Source organism: Cololabis saira, chromosome 3 (assembly GCF_033807715.1).
Source record: "Cololabis saira isolate AMF1-May2022 chromosome 3, fColSai1.1, whole genome shotgun sequence".
In the NCBI taxonomy this organism is placed as follows: Eukaryota; Metazoa; Chordata; class Actinopteri; order Beloniformes; family Belonidae; genus Cololabis; species Cololabis saira.
Window position 1 is genome coordinate 51,801,618 of NC_084589.1, and position 14,656 is coordinate 51,816,273.

Genomic DNA, 14,656 nt, shown 5'->3' on the forward strand with positions numbered 1-14,656 from the left:
ACTAAACTGGGTCTTTGCATGCTAAATAATAATCAACCCATGAAGGAGGTAGAGGTGTGGAATGGGGCACTTGTCGCAGGTATTGAGAGGTATTTCCATCAATCATTAATATGCGTGCAGACAAGGTTAAAAAAAAAAAAAAAAAAAAAGTCGATCGATTTTACGATTTTCATGTTTTAACATCGTTCTAATTACATAATCGCGATTACGATTTAAAATCGATTAATCGAACAGCCCTAATCCAGATATGACTTTGGTCCGTATCGCCCAGCCCTAGCCGCAGCCCTAGCCGCAGCGTTAGCCGCAGCCCTAGCCGCAGCGTTAGCCGCAGCGTTAGCCGCAGCGCTAGCGTTGTTGGACCAGCACTGACCTGCTGACGTCCGAGTCCGAGTCCCGGCTCAGCAGGCTCTTGAAGGACCAGCGGGACCGCCGGCAGGGGGACGGGCTGCGGGACCCGGACCGGGCCGGCGGCGGCAGCAGGAGGTCGTGGGCGGGGCTGACCCGGCGCCGAAGGGCGTCCCCAGAGTCCTGCACCACGATCCGGGACGCGCCGTCGCCCCAGCGGGTCTCCGGCTCCGACCCGGTTCCAGGTTCCGACCCGCTGGACCTCCGGGTCCGGGACCGGCTGCGGTGCGACCGCCGGAGCCGCGGCGGCCGCGGGCTCGGAGAGCGGGACCAGGACTCGGTGTCGGAGGACGGAGGAAGGACCCTCAGCGTCGGCACGGAGATGGGCGGAGTCGGGGTGGGCGGGGCCACGACTGTGGGCGGGGCCAGAGGGGGCGGGGCCAGGGATGTGGGCGGGGCCAGAGTGGTGGGCGGAGTCAGAGTGATGGGCGAGGCCACGGCTGTGGGCGGGGCCAGAGGGAAACCCTCCGGTCCAGACGGAGAGGACGTCGTCATCGTCTTCCTTCCTTCACCAGAGAGAGACGAGGAGATCCATCCTCACAGACCCGGCACCGGTCCAGTCACGCCGGTGTCGCTTTAGAGTCCGGACTAGGGGTGTAACAATATATCGTGCAATGAAGTTTTGCGATACAAAAACGTCACGATACGTGTCGTGGACGTGACAAACTGTAGCGCGATGTTGGGTTATTAATGTTAATATATTGTGTTGACTAGTAACATCCTGTTGGTGCAGCGGGATCACGTGACGACCTCGACCCGCGGACGGAAAAGTCGATATGTTGAGAAAAAATTTGAAATGTTGAGAAAAAAGTTGAAATGACGAGAAAAAAAGTCGAAATGTCGAGAAAAAAAGTCAAAATGTCGAGAAAAAAAGTCAAAATGTCGAGAGAAAAAAAAGTCAAAATGTCGAGAGAAAAAAAGTCAAAATGTCGAGAAAAGTTGAAATGTCGAGAAAAAAGTCGATTTGACGAGAAAAAAGCCTAAATGTCAAGAAAAAAGTTGAAATGTCGAGAAGTCGAAATGTCGTGAAAAAATTTGCAATTTTGAAAAAAAAAGTCGAAATGTTGAGAAAAATTTCTAAATGTCGAGTTTATTGTTACACCTCTAGTCCGGACCGACCGGGCCTGAACCGACCGGGTCTGAACCGACCGGGTCTGAACCGACCGGGCCTCCTGGTACCTCCTCGAGGTTTCCTCACGTCAGACGAGTGAGTTCAACAAAGACGACAGAGTCCAGACCGGCCCGCCTCAGGTCCTGGTCCTGGTCCTGGTCCTGGTCCCGGTCCAGTCCGGGGCCCAGAAGGGGGCGTGAACGTCCCGGCGCCGGTGCCGGCTTCAGGCCCGCGAGACCCGACCCACCCCCTTCAGACGGGTCCAGATCCGGGTCGGCAGGTCGGAACCTGAAGGAAACAGAGAGACCGGGGCCCGGAGACCCGGCATTCAGACGGCTGGCCCGACCAGAACCGGCTGGCCCCACCAGAACCGGCTGGCCCGACCAGAACCGGCTGGCCCCACCAGAACCGGCTGGCCCGACCAGAACCGGCTGGCCCCACCAGAACCGGCTGGCCCCACCAGAACCGGCTGGCCCCACCAGAACCGGCTGGCCCCACCAGAACCGGCTGGCCCCACCAGAACCGGCTGGCCCCACCAGAACCGGCTGGCCCCACCAGAACCGGCGGCCGGTCCTGAGGCGATGAGCTCAGGCCCGGTTCAGCCGGGGTTTTAAACCCGCCTGCTCTGCCGGTTCTGGGAACGTGATCATGTGACCAGATGAGTCTGTTACCGTGGCGATCAATAGGACGCATTTATGCACAAACATTTACATCTTTCAATGGCGTTTCTGATGTGTAAAACCATAATAAATACACGGAAATCAGTATTTAAATGTTTATATGTTTTAAAATGTAAAAACTTTGTTTTTTATAACTTAATTACTTAAAAAAAAAAGAAAAAAAAAACCAAGTGGGCAACACTAAGTACCCCCTAAACGGATCAGCTGGAGCCTGTTGACGCCCGGCATCCTCATCAGGTCTCCGTAGCAACCAGATGTTTGTTGGTCTGGAGCAGGGATCGGCAACTCGCGGCTCTAGAGCCGCATGCAGCTCTTTAGCGCCGCCCTAGTGGCTCCTGGAGCTTTTTCAAAAATGTTTGACCTTTTTTTCTTCTTTTTTCCCTTTTTTTCTCTTCTTTTCTCTTTTTCTTCTTCTTTTTTTCTACTATATCCACAAGATGCAACCATGTTGCCAGGAGACAGTTTCCTCTTAAAAAGGAACATGGACGCAGGTTTCTGAGACGGGATCCGAGCAAACCTGCAGACCTTGACAAACGTCCTCTGGACAGACGAGACCAACGCCGAGTCGTCTCATGCTCGGCCGCCGCCAGATTTGCGAGCTAGTTTTATTGTTAAGGACGGGAATTAAAAAGCGAGTGGAAAACTCTTTTCTCTATTTCCTATTTGTTTCCAAGGATACTGAAACAAATGGGGGGATTGCACATGCACAGTAATAAATGAAGAAAGTTGTTTCTGGTTCTTTTGTTGATCAGACTGAAAATTAACAGTTTTAGATTTTTTTAATGTTGAAATTGAGAATAAATCAAATCTGAAACCTGGGAGTGAAACATGAGTTTAATCTGTAATCTGTCTTCACTCCGTCATGAAACTGCAGTGATGTTGTGACAGTCCGTTCAGCTGCAGCGTCCAATCAATAACATAAACTGAACTCTAACGTACTGGAAACCAATAGGAAATAGAGAAAAGAGTTTTCCACTCGCTTTTTAATTCCGAATTTCCATTTTCCAACACGTCAATGAAATTGGATAACGGATAACGATCCGTTTTTTATTATCAAAACAAAAGATGGGGAACGGATTATTTCTCTATTTTTATTTTGTCATTTCAAAACAAAAAACGGATGGCCGTGAAGTCCACGGACCGCGGGGGTACTTAGTGTTGCCCACATGATCCAATAACACAGAAAGTGAAAAGGACAGACATGATTCCCATGATGCTTTTACACAAGAGAAACCAGGATTAAAAGAGTTCTGCACATGTTTGTGACGGATACGTTCAGTTTACTTGGAAAAAAGAAAATCTCTCTTCAAAATAACTCTGAAGCCAAAAGTGTGTGGTGGTGAGGAGGTCACGGGTCCCACGGCCGGCCGGGGAGTCGACCCGGCCCGCTAGCGTTAGCGGAGCCCGCTAGCCCGCGGAGGTTTCCATTGTTTGTCTTCAAAGCAGCCACTTCCAGGGAAAAGGGCTGAGCAAGTCTGACACTATTTGATGTGATTTGTTTGAACAAGAGCAATCTGGGCACCGGCGTGTTTGTCCAGAGCAATCAGTCATAATCTCCGTGCAGCCCTCGCTCTCCCGATCTTTACACCGCCGTGAAACTCTTCTCAGAACCCTGACCCGCCGGTACCGACCCTGGCAGGGGCCGACTTCCCTTTATTTACTTTAATAACAGTAGTGAAGCACGTCCTTACTTTAATCATCAAAGGAAAGATAGGAAAGATAGCAGAGGCTGCAGACTGTGAGCTTCCCCCCACTGAGCATGCTCAGTAGGGTTATGCAAACTGTTATTACCCCAAACATTGTTTCTTTTACCTTAAAGGTTGTACAATTTACAGTTTTTTTCAATAAATAAATACTTTTTGAGTCATTTATTAGTACTATTAGTATTTTGAGAACACTTTATGTACTTGCGGTGGACTAACCATGTTTATTTACCAATCTTTTGGCACTTTTACACTAACACGCAGTAGGAGGTTGGAGAGAAGCTGCTGTGACGTATTTGATTGTGTATCTAAAGGAAGAAGACAGCAACACTAAAGTGTAGAACCTGGAGGAGATGATAGATAAAGATGTAGAACCTGGAGGAGATGATAAATGTGCTGCTGGATCTTTGACTTGTGTTTGATATCAACAATGAGAGTGAAAGAAGCTTCAAGTGGCAACGATTTTTAATGTTATTAGTTTTCTCAGCAAGCAGCTATGAAGAGACAGAGCTCCTGGTCGTTCCTTATCTCCGTCTAGATCCCTTTTTAATTCTCTCCTCAGCACCAGGTTTATGAACATCTGCACCTCAAGCTTGAGTTATGGTTTTGCATCAAAAACGACGCCGTCACTGACGTGCACCTCCCAAAAATTGTAACTACGCGTGGAGGCGACGCAGACCAAATGCAGACAGAGAGGGCTGTGATTGGTTCACTTGGTAGCAACGCATTTCCGGTTTCCGGTTTGAAGCAGTCGTGAACTTTCAGCGCTCTTTTCTTCGTGTATGTGTGATTTTTTTTTTTTGCACAATAGTTGTCCTTATCTCTTTGATTCACTGTGACCGGAGAAGTCGGATAAACCATTCAGGAAAAGATTGCGAATTAGCGGTCACGGGGGGTACTGCACCGCGGAGAAATGGAGTGATGGAGAAGTCCGAAGGTTCACGACGGCGTCACGGTGACGGCGTCGCGGTGACGGCGTCGCGGTGACGGCGTCGCGGTGACGGCGTCGCGGTGACGGCGTCGCGGTGACGGCGTCGCGGTGACGGCGTCGCGGTGACGGCGTCGCGGTGACGGCGTGTGCTCAGCGTTGGTTTAACGCAGAACCTTAATTCAGGCCTCAGAGTTGGATCCCCAAACAGACTTCTGCTGCCGTTGCTGCTGGAATAAACTGAACAAGAATCCGTCAGAGTCTCTTTCTCTGATGTCACATCCTGACTCAGACGTCTGACTCCAACCCCCCGACCAATCGGTGGCCTGTAGTGTGATGACATCACAGCCCGACTCAGCCACTTAGAACCTCGGCAGAATAGTTACAGGAAAGTATCTACTCGACACGTTAGACCCTAGTGGGAAAGAACCAAACCGAGCCGAGTAGGTACTAGTGGAAAAGCGCCATTTGTTCAACTTTTGTTCAAGTTTGGCCACATCGACGACCGTGACTGCCGTGAAAGGCGCCTAACAAAGAAAATGTATTATTATTATAGTTATATCGCTCTTTTTGTTTCCTCCAACACAGAATTATCGCGATACAAACAAACACAAATCAAGAGCTACTTGCGATAAAAGCAAAGTTACAAAACAAAAGGAAGAATAAACCCGGTGTTAAAAGCTTTTAAACTGATGTATTTCCATTAAAACAGAAATAAACAGATAAATAAGCCTTCAAAGCTTTGCTTATGATGAAGTACCGGACAAAACAATATAAATCGGCCGATATCGATATCGATATCGGTCCACACCGATCAGATCTCTAAATGATGTTGATCGATCTTGTTCAGGGTTGCTACACATTTTTCAAGGTCAAATTCAAGCACTTTCAAGGGTCATTTTCAAAATCCTCAAGCACCTTTATCGCTGGGGTAAAATATCTACAAGAATATATATACTCATAATTATTTTTTCCACTTTTTATCCCAATTATGTACATTGTATCGTGCTGTAAACATCTAGTTATGTTTCATCTTACTGATTTTATTTCTCCTCGTAATAACTAAACTATACAGTCTGCTTGATCTATACTTGATCCCACACAGACACATCATGTGGACAGGCAGTACTCTCTTGCGTCGTAGCCGCATATGGAACAGTCTATGGAACAGTCTACCAACTACAATAAGAGAATGTGATACATGATACATTTAAAGTTAATAAAGTTAATGGTTGCTACATAGGCAAACTTGTGACCATGTTTGACGTAACTGCTGTCATGTAGTACTGTCTTTATATCTGTTATTACTACTACCTCTCCTTTAGTTAATGCATTGTATTGTTTTTTAGTTTTTTCTCCCCATTCCCACAGTACAATGACTAAATGCTAAAATCAATTCTTCCGCACCACATCTAAAACAATAGCATGACCCGGTTTTGCAGCTGCAACCCCATTCCACCTACTATACCCCTTGTTGTTGTTGTTTTATTATTATTATTTATTTATTTATTGTTTTGTTTATCTTTTTTCTCCTTTTTAAGTCCATAACCCCATGCACCACGTACTTTATACCTCTACTCTGCACTTTATAGCTGTGACACTTTACTTTAGCCTGCTGCTATAACTTATAACAGTAACCTATACACTATAAATGTAAAAATACTATGAAATGTGTTATGTGGTTGGTTGTATCATCGTGATATTGGTTATATTATTGTACTATTGTATTTTTTTTCTCTTTTATTGAACATTGTTGCTCTTAAACTTGTTTGTTTTTATATTCTAGCCAATGGGAATTAGCCAATAGGCTACATTTGGTGCATCTGCTTTTATTTTTTAAAACGCATAATGATGTGCACTGTCCCTCCTTACCAAATACAATTGAATTGAATTGATCCCAATGTTGTGAAAGACAGAGTTATAATTTCAAGCACTTTCAAGGATTTCGAGCTTGTTTTTATTGGTTTTAAAGCAGCAGGAACTCCAACAATCCTCCAGGACCTTCCAGGTCTAGAGTTTCCCCCGGAATCGAACCTCCTACCTCCCATTGGACGAGCTTTAAGACGTCTTTAATCGCCTTTTAACTCTTATAAATCAACAAAAAGTGTCATTCTTTTGTCATTTTTGTGGCGAATCCCCGGCTAAAAATAACAGAATTGGCAAACTTTGTGGTAAACTTTGTGGTACAGTCCAGGAAAATAACTGTTCCGAAGGCGAGAGGAAGACGGGTGTCTTCACCAACAAAACCGGCTTAAAGGCGTCTTATATCACCTTTTAACTCTTATAAATCAACAAAAGGGTCGTTTTTGGTCATTTTTGGCTGTAAACATCTAGTTATGTTTCATCTTACTGATTTTATTTCTCCTTGTAATAACTAAACTATACAGTCTGCTTGATCTATACTGCATGATCCCACACAGATCATCATGTGGACAGGCAGTACTCTCTCGCGTCGTAGCCGCATATGGAACAGTCTACCAACTACAATAAGAGAATGTGATACGTGATACATTTAAAGTTAATCTGAAAAAATGGTTGCTACACAGACAAACGTGTGACCATGTTTGACGTAACCGCTGTCATGTAGTACTGTCTTACTGTTATTACTACTACCTCTCCTTTAGTTAATGCATTGTATTGTTTTTTTGTTTTTTCTCCCCATTCCCACAGTACAATGACTAAATATTATATATATATATATATATATATATATTCTTCTGCACCACATCTAAAACAATAGCATGACCCGGTTTTGCATTGCTGCAATCCCATTCCACCTACTATACCCCTTGTTGTTGTTGTTTTATTATTATCATTTATTTATTTTTTGTTTTGTTTATCTTTTTTTTTTCCTTTTTTAAGTCCATAACCCCATGCACCACGTACTTTATAGCTGTGACACTTTACATAGACACTTTACTTTAGCCTGCTGCTATAACTTATAACAGTAACTTATAAACTATAAATGTAAAAATACTATGAAATGTGTTATGTGGTTGGTTGTATCATCGTGATATTGGTTATATTATTGTACTATTGTATTTTTTTTTTCTCTTTTATTGAACATTGTTGCTCCTAAACTTGCTTGTTTTTATATTCTAGCCAATGGGAATTAGCCTATGGGCTACATTTGGTGCATCTGCTTTTATTCTGTAAAACGCATAATGATGTGCACTGTCCCTCCTTACCAAATAAAACTGAATTGAATTGATCCCAATGTTGTGAAAGACAGAGTTATAATTTCAAGCACTTTCCAGGATTTCAAGCCCCCGTAGGAACCTTGTTTTTATTGGTTTTAAAGCAGCAGGAACTCCAACAATCCTCCAGGACCTTCCAGCTCTAGAGGAGTTTCCCCCGGAATCGAACCTCCTACCTCCCATTGGACGAGTTCCCGGTCCGGCCGTCCTGCTCGGCCTCGAACACCAGCCGGGCCACGCGGGCCGAGCCGTTTAAATCCACTTTATCACAGGAGCTGCACATTAACATGGTCATGTGGCCCCCGGGCCGGGATCGCCCTGCGACGGCCCTGACGGGATCACCAAAGCCCCGAGCAGACTCTCATTTCCCTCTCATTTCCAGCCTCAAACGGCGTCGGTTCCGACCCAAATCCCCCACATAAGTGGCCAAAGTTCGCCGGGAAGGAGCACCGAGCCGAGCCGGTTTAAAGATGCCCGTTTTCTTTATCGAAAACTGAACAGGGACGAAGTCGGTTAGACGGAGCGATTCACTTAGAAAACAGGGGGGGGGGTGTTAAAAGTTAATCAAGAGTGGAGCCCGTTTTTAACGGTTTTAGTTCAATACGTCCATAAAAAAAACTGTTTAAAATACTAAAACTAAAAGATAACAAATAAAAGTTGCTAATTAAGTAGTAAAATTTAAAAATTTTAAAGCGTAACAAAGCGAACACCCCTCCGGCAAACTTTGTGGTACAGTCCAGGAAAATAACTGTTCCGGAGAAGTGGAGAAAGGCGAGAGGAAGACGGGTGTCTTCACCGACAAAACCGGCTTTAATGCGTCTTTAATCACCTTTAATCATCTTTAATCATCTTTTAACTCTTTTAACTCTTTTAAATAAACAAAAGTGTTGTTTTTGGTCATTTTTGTGGCGAATTCCCCCGTAAAAACAACAGAATTGGCAAACTTTGTGGTACAGTCCAGGAAAATAACTGTTCCGAAGAAGTGGAGAAAGGCGAGGAAGGCGGGTGTCTTCACCGACAAAACCGGCTTTAAGACGTGTTTAATCGCCTTTTAACTCTTATAAATCAACAAAAGGGTCGTTTTTGGTCATTTTTGTGGGGAATCCACCCCTTAAAAGAACAGAATTGGCTGTATTTCAGAGTTATCTTGAAGGGAGTTGTGATGGAATCGCTCTGGCGACCTATGGTGGCCGCTGGCGGCACCTGCAGCGGATATTTTTGGTATTTTTTGGTACTGTTAAAAACTGCCCATAAAAAACGGTTTAAATGACTAAAACTGAAAGATAACAAATAAAAATGGCTAATTATGTAGTTATATTTACGGATTTTAAAGCAAAACAAAGCGAACACCCCCCCGGCAAACTTTGTGGTACAGTCCAGGAAAATAACTGTTCCGGAGAAGTGGAGAAAGGCGAGAGGAAGACGGGTGTCTTCACCGACAAAACCGGCTTTAATGCGTCTTTGAACGCCTTTTAACTCTTATAAATCAACAAAAGTGTCGTTTTTGGTCATTTTTGTGGCGAATTCACCCCTTAAAAAGAACAGAATTGGCTGTATTTCAGAGTTATCTTGAAGGGAGATGTGATGAATCGCTCTGGCGACCTCTGGTGGCCGCCGGCGGGACGTGCAGCGGATATTTTTGGTATTTTCCAGCCCTCTGGAAGCCAAATAACGCAGTATTGTGTGTAAATCAGCCCCTGATAGTCACATATGCTATAGATAATAGAGCCGTTATCAGTGCGGTGTGTGTGCAGAGCAAACTGACATCTCACCTCCTGCCTCGTGCTGCAGCATCGCTCCAGCGGGTCTCGTGGATCGATACCAGCCGAAGGCGGGGATATGTATCTCTCTCCCCCGGCCGGGACGCACACGGCAAACTGAGCCGATGGAGGGTCACCTTGTCTGCAGCTGAAAATGAAAGTGGTCTTTCACGCGGCTCACATGATGCACAAGACATTAATAGATCAGGTTGTGAGTCTCCGCAGCCGCGGGCTCCGTTATCCGTTCATCAGTTTTACTCAAAATCAGAGCTTTTTATCTGTTTTTCTTTCATTTAATTCTCCTTTGATTTTTTTTTTTTTTTGTGTATTTCTGAGCAAAAAGTAACACTGCTTCATATCCCAACCGGTTCAGGAAAAGCACTTTCTGGCAGAGAGTTAAAACCCAACAGGTAGATGTGCATCTCTGCACGACTCAGCGTCTCTGGGGGCTTTAGCTTTGTATAAATTAAATAATGTTATTTTTTTTGTTAAAAAGGGTAGGCGTCATAAGCTTAGGCTTCAGTCTACACCTTTTGGTCCTTGGTTTTTATTAAAATTGTACCAAAAAATGATATATTTTTTGTATTACACTGACGATTTACACCTGTACTTTGGGTTATTTATTTGTATTGTGGAAATTGAAAGGACCAATAAACTAAACTAAAATAAAAACTTTAATGCTGAATTTATTCTCAGATTATACAGAAAAAAAACTTAATAATGTGGATTTTTGTTCCCATTTCGGCTTCGTTTTTTAGTGTTTTCTCCATTAATGGTCAAAGAAATGCAGAATTTCCTTAATAATTCCTGAGTTTAGTTGAAGTATCTCGTCTTATTTCTAATCCTGGGTAGTTTACGTTGAAGACTAGTAAACGACCCCCCCTGAAGCGATATAATAAAGCAGGTAACCCCCCCAGGTGTTCCCAGGTGTTCCCAGGTGTTCCCAGGTGTTCCCAGGTGTTCCCAGGTGTTCCCAGGTGTTACCTGCCTCTCAGCTGAGCTCCTGAGTCGGCAGCCGTCACCGTCGTCCACAGCAGAGCATCACAAGCATGACCCGGCACTTATTCATGAAGCATCCTCGGGTCTGGGACGGTGTCCTGCTCGGTCCTGGTTCTGGTCCTGGTCCTGGTCCTGGTTCTGGTCCTGGTTCCTGGTCTCGGTCCCAGTTCCTGGTCCCAGTTCCTGGGTGCTGCCGAGCGCCTTCTCTGCTGCTGGAAACTCGATCTGAGCTAAAAATAAAGGAAACAGCAGCAGCATAGTGCGAGAGGGGGAGTGTCCCTCGTGTGTGTGTGTGTGTGTGTGTGTGTGTGTGTGTGTGTGTGTGTGTGTTTATGCACACACCCCCTCCCTCGGTGTGGACATACACACAGAGTTTATCATATGTCAACATTTCCTTGAGCCCCCCCGCCCTCGGGCCCTCGGGCCGCCTCAGGAACTTCTCGTTGTTGTTTTGCTGCGGGCTGGAAGTGGGCGGGGCTTCCCGCCAGCAGGGGTCACGGGGTCACCTGGTTCCACCGCGTGACCGAGTCCCCCCCCGTGACCTCGGCGGCAGCTGAGCCGCACAAACCCCTCCATCCACGCAGACCCCCCCCCGTCCCGCCCGCGGCGGCCGCGCCGAGGCCGGCGCTGGCGCCGGCGCCTTTTCCTCGGCCTTGACGTCAGCGGCCTCGTCCCTCCAGGGATCGGTGTCGGGGCTGATTTCAGCTCAGATTAAATAAACTAAGTTAGATAACAAGTTAATATCCTAATTTGTTGATGTTTGATTGCACCTTTTTGTAAGATTGAGCCTGAAACTCCACATACGTTTGTTTTATCACCGCTCACTCTTATCTCATCTGCATTTTGGACTGATTTTGAGAATTTTATACACGACTGTCTCAGAAAATTAGAATATTGTGATAAAGTTCTTTATTTTCTGTAATGCAAAAATGTCATACATTCTGGATTCATTACAAATCAACTGAAATATTGCAAGCCTTTTATTATTTTAATATTGCTGATTATGGCTTACAGTTTAAGAAAACTAAAATATCATATCTCAAAAAATTAGAATATTCTGGGAATCTTAATCTTAAACTGTAAACCATAATCAGCAATATTAAAATAATAAAAGGCTTGCAATATTTCAGTTGATTTGTAATGAATCCAGAATGTATGACATTTTTGTTTTTTTAATTGCATTACAGAAAATAAAGGACTTTATCACAATATTCTAATTTTCTGAGACAGTCCTGTACATACACTGATACAAATATTCTGCTTGATCTACTTAAAAAAAATAAGTAAACTTTTTGCATGAGATTATTATGTAGATCAAGAAAGACTAGTCTTGGTATAAACTACTTAATTTTTTGTATGTAAATAATACATTTTACAAGTAAAGTTAACTTAATTGTGTTAAGTTTACTTTATTTACCAAAACTAAGTTGACTTTACTTGCCAAAATAAAGTTGCAAATGAATTTTGTACATACTAAAAATTAAGTAGTTTATACAAAGACTAGTCTTTCTTGATTTACATAAAAACCTCATGCAAAAAAGTTTCCTTAATTTGTTTTAAAGTAGATCAAGCTAGATATTTTTACTGTGGTTTCTACTTAAACAAATAAAGCATGTTTCATCTAAACGTTGGTCAATCTGCCCAATATAGATTAAAATTGTTAAAGGATTTATTTAGTTAGATTTATTTGTGTAGTAAACAGTGTAGTAAAACTTACTTTTCTATAACAATTATGGCTAAAGATGTTATCACTCAGTTTGAATCTGATAATAAATCATTACGTTACATAGTAAATCTTATGATTGCAATTGGTAAATTTCATAAACAAAAATCAAAATTCTCAAAATCACTCCCAGATTTCAAAGCTTTCCTTGGAGATTTTAATTTATATATAGACTCCCTTAAACTTATGTCAAACCAAAAGAGCGAACACACATTATTGTCATATTATAGACCTTTTTTCTGTCTTGCTTGATTAAGCTAATTTAATTTTATAGATATTATTATTTTATTCATTTATACATATATATAATTTTATATTTTATACTGTATTGCACAAGTTTTTGTGTATAAATGTTTGGCTGAAATAATTGTGACTTTAATGAAAAAGAGAGACGGACTGTATAAGAAGAACTGGACAACTCTTGGGAGTTTTCTTTGAGCCTCTTTGTTTATTTCCCCTCGGTTCTGTGATGCAGATGGGCGGAGCTAAGCCGTCTGGGCCACGCCCACTTGTGACCTCGAGTTGTTTATTGTCACTTTGTTGTTGTTTGTGATTACTCGTCGTCCTCGGCAACCTCCTGACTCCGCCCCCCGTGCGAGCGGCGAAGGACGACGATGACGATGACGATGACGACGTGTTTCCTCGTCAGAAACGAGGTCAGAGAGACGACTGGATGGAAGGCCGGCCCCCTTCCATAAGGACACGCCCCTTTCCATCCGGACACGCCCCCTCCCTGCCGAGGCATCCTCGAGCAAGGCAGAGACGGCCGTGACCTCTGACCTCAGACCGCAGTCTGTGGCTATCAAACATTACATTCAAAAGAACAATTAAAGCCAGTATGTTAATGAAATTAGCTATTTTATTTTCGTTTTTTATTTACTTTGTTGTTTTTAATTTTTTAATTTACATTCTTTGTAAATTGATTTCTTGGGAAAAAGGGGCAGATTAAATAAGATTCTTCTTCTTTCTGCTCCCTTTCATTCACAATTTAGGAACGTTTGTGTTTATATTCAATTGTTTGTTGTTTTAGTTTATCAATGAATGAAATAAAGAATAAATAAAATAAAAAATCCTGGTGGTCGGGGGAGGAACTGCAGGGGACCTTCCTGAGACTCGTGGTCCTGGTACCACAGACTCCTGGTCCTGTTACCACAGACTCCTGGTCCTGTTACCACAGACTCCTGGTACCACAGACTCCTGGTCTTGGTACCACAGACTCCTGGTACCACAGACTCCTGGTCCTGGTACCACAGACTCCTGGTCCTGTTACCACAGACTCCTGGTCCTGGTACCACAGACTCCTGGTACCACAGACTCCTGGTCCTGGTACCACAGACTCCTGGTCCTGGTACCACAGACTCCTGGTCCTGGTACCACAGACTCCTGGTCCTGGTACCACAGACTCCTGGTCCTGTTACCACAGACTCCTGGTACCACAGACTCCTGGTCCCACAGACTCCTGGTCCTGGTACCACAGACTCCTGGTCCTGGTACCACAGACTCCTGGTACCACAGACTCCTGGTCCTGGTACCACAGACCCCTGGTCCTGGTACCATAGACCCCTGGTCCTGGTACCACAGACTCCTGGTCCTGGTACCACAGACTCCTGGTCCTGGTACCACAGACTCCTGGTCCTGGTACCAGGCCCGTGGGGAGTCGTCTCTTTGAATTCAATTCAATTCAATTCAATTTTATTTATATAGCGTCTAATACAACAAAAGTTGTCTCTAGACGCTTTCCAGAGATCCAGAACATGAACATAAACATAAACCCCAGAGCAATTATTACATAAACAATGTAACCTTAAGCCAAACAGTGGCAAGAAAAACTCCCCTTTAGGAGGGAAGAAACCTTGAGCAGGACCAGGCTCATAAGGGGGGACCCTCCTGCCGAAGGCCCAGACTGGTGGGTCGGGGACGTCAACAGCACAGCAGGCAGGTGGAAGCAGCAGCAGGATGACCAGGGGTGGGGACCGCAGGCCAGCATGCAGCTCCCGAAGCTCCGGCCCAATCATCAAGTCCCAGGTTGGGGTGCAGGGTCGGGGAAAGGTTGAGAAGGGGCAGGGCCAGGGAGAGGAGTCTTTGGCTGATTTGTTAATCAAATCTCGTCCAGAGGAACTTTGCATGCCGCCCCGGCGGGAACAGAGCCC

At 44.5% G+C, this 14,656-nt stretch overlaps 1 protein-coding gene across 2 annotated transcripts in view; it reads right to left on the minus strand.

Moving 5' to 3' along the window:
* The window catches only part of gramd1a (GRAM domain containing 1A), a 66,307-nt gene extending 57,795 nt beyond the window's left edge, over positions 1 to 8,512 (minus strand). Inside the window, exon 1 of one of the 2 annotated variants that reach the window (XM_061717754.1) lies at positions 8,201 to 8,512. In XM_061717754.1, the coding sequence (XP_061573738.1) occupies positions 8,201 to 8,319 (119 nt within the window). In that variant the 5' untranslated portion in view covers positions 8,320 to 8,512. Of the gene's footprint in view, positions 1 to 370; positions 1,243 to 8,200 lie in introns of those variants that run through there. The other variant, XM_061717753.1, reaches the window with a different exon arrangement.
* Positions 8,513 to 14,656: the final 6,144 nt, after the last annotated feature.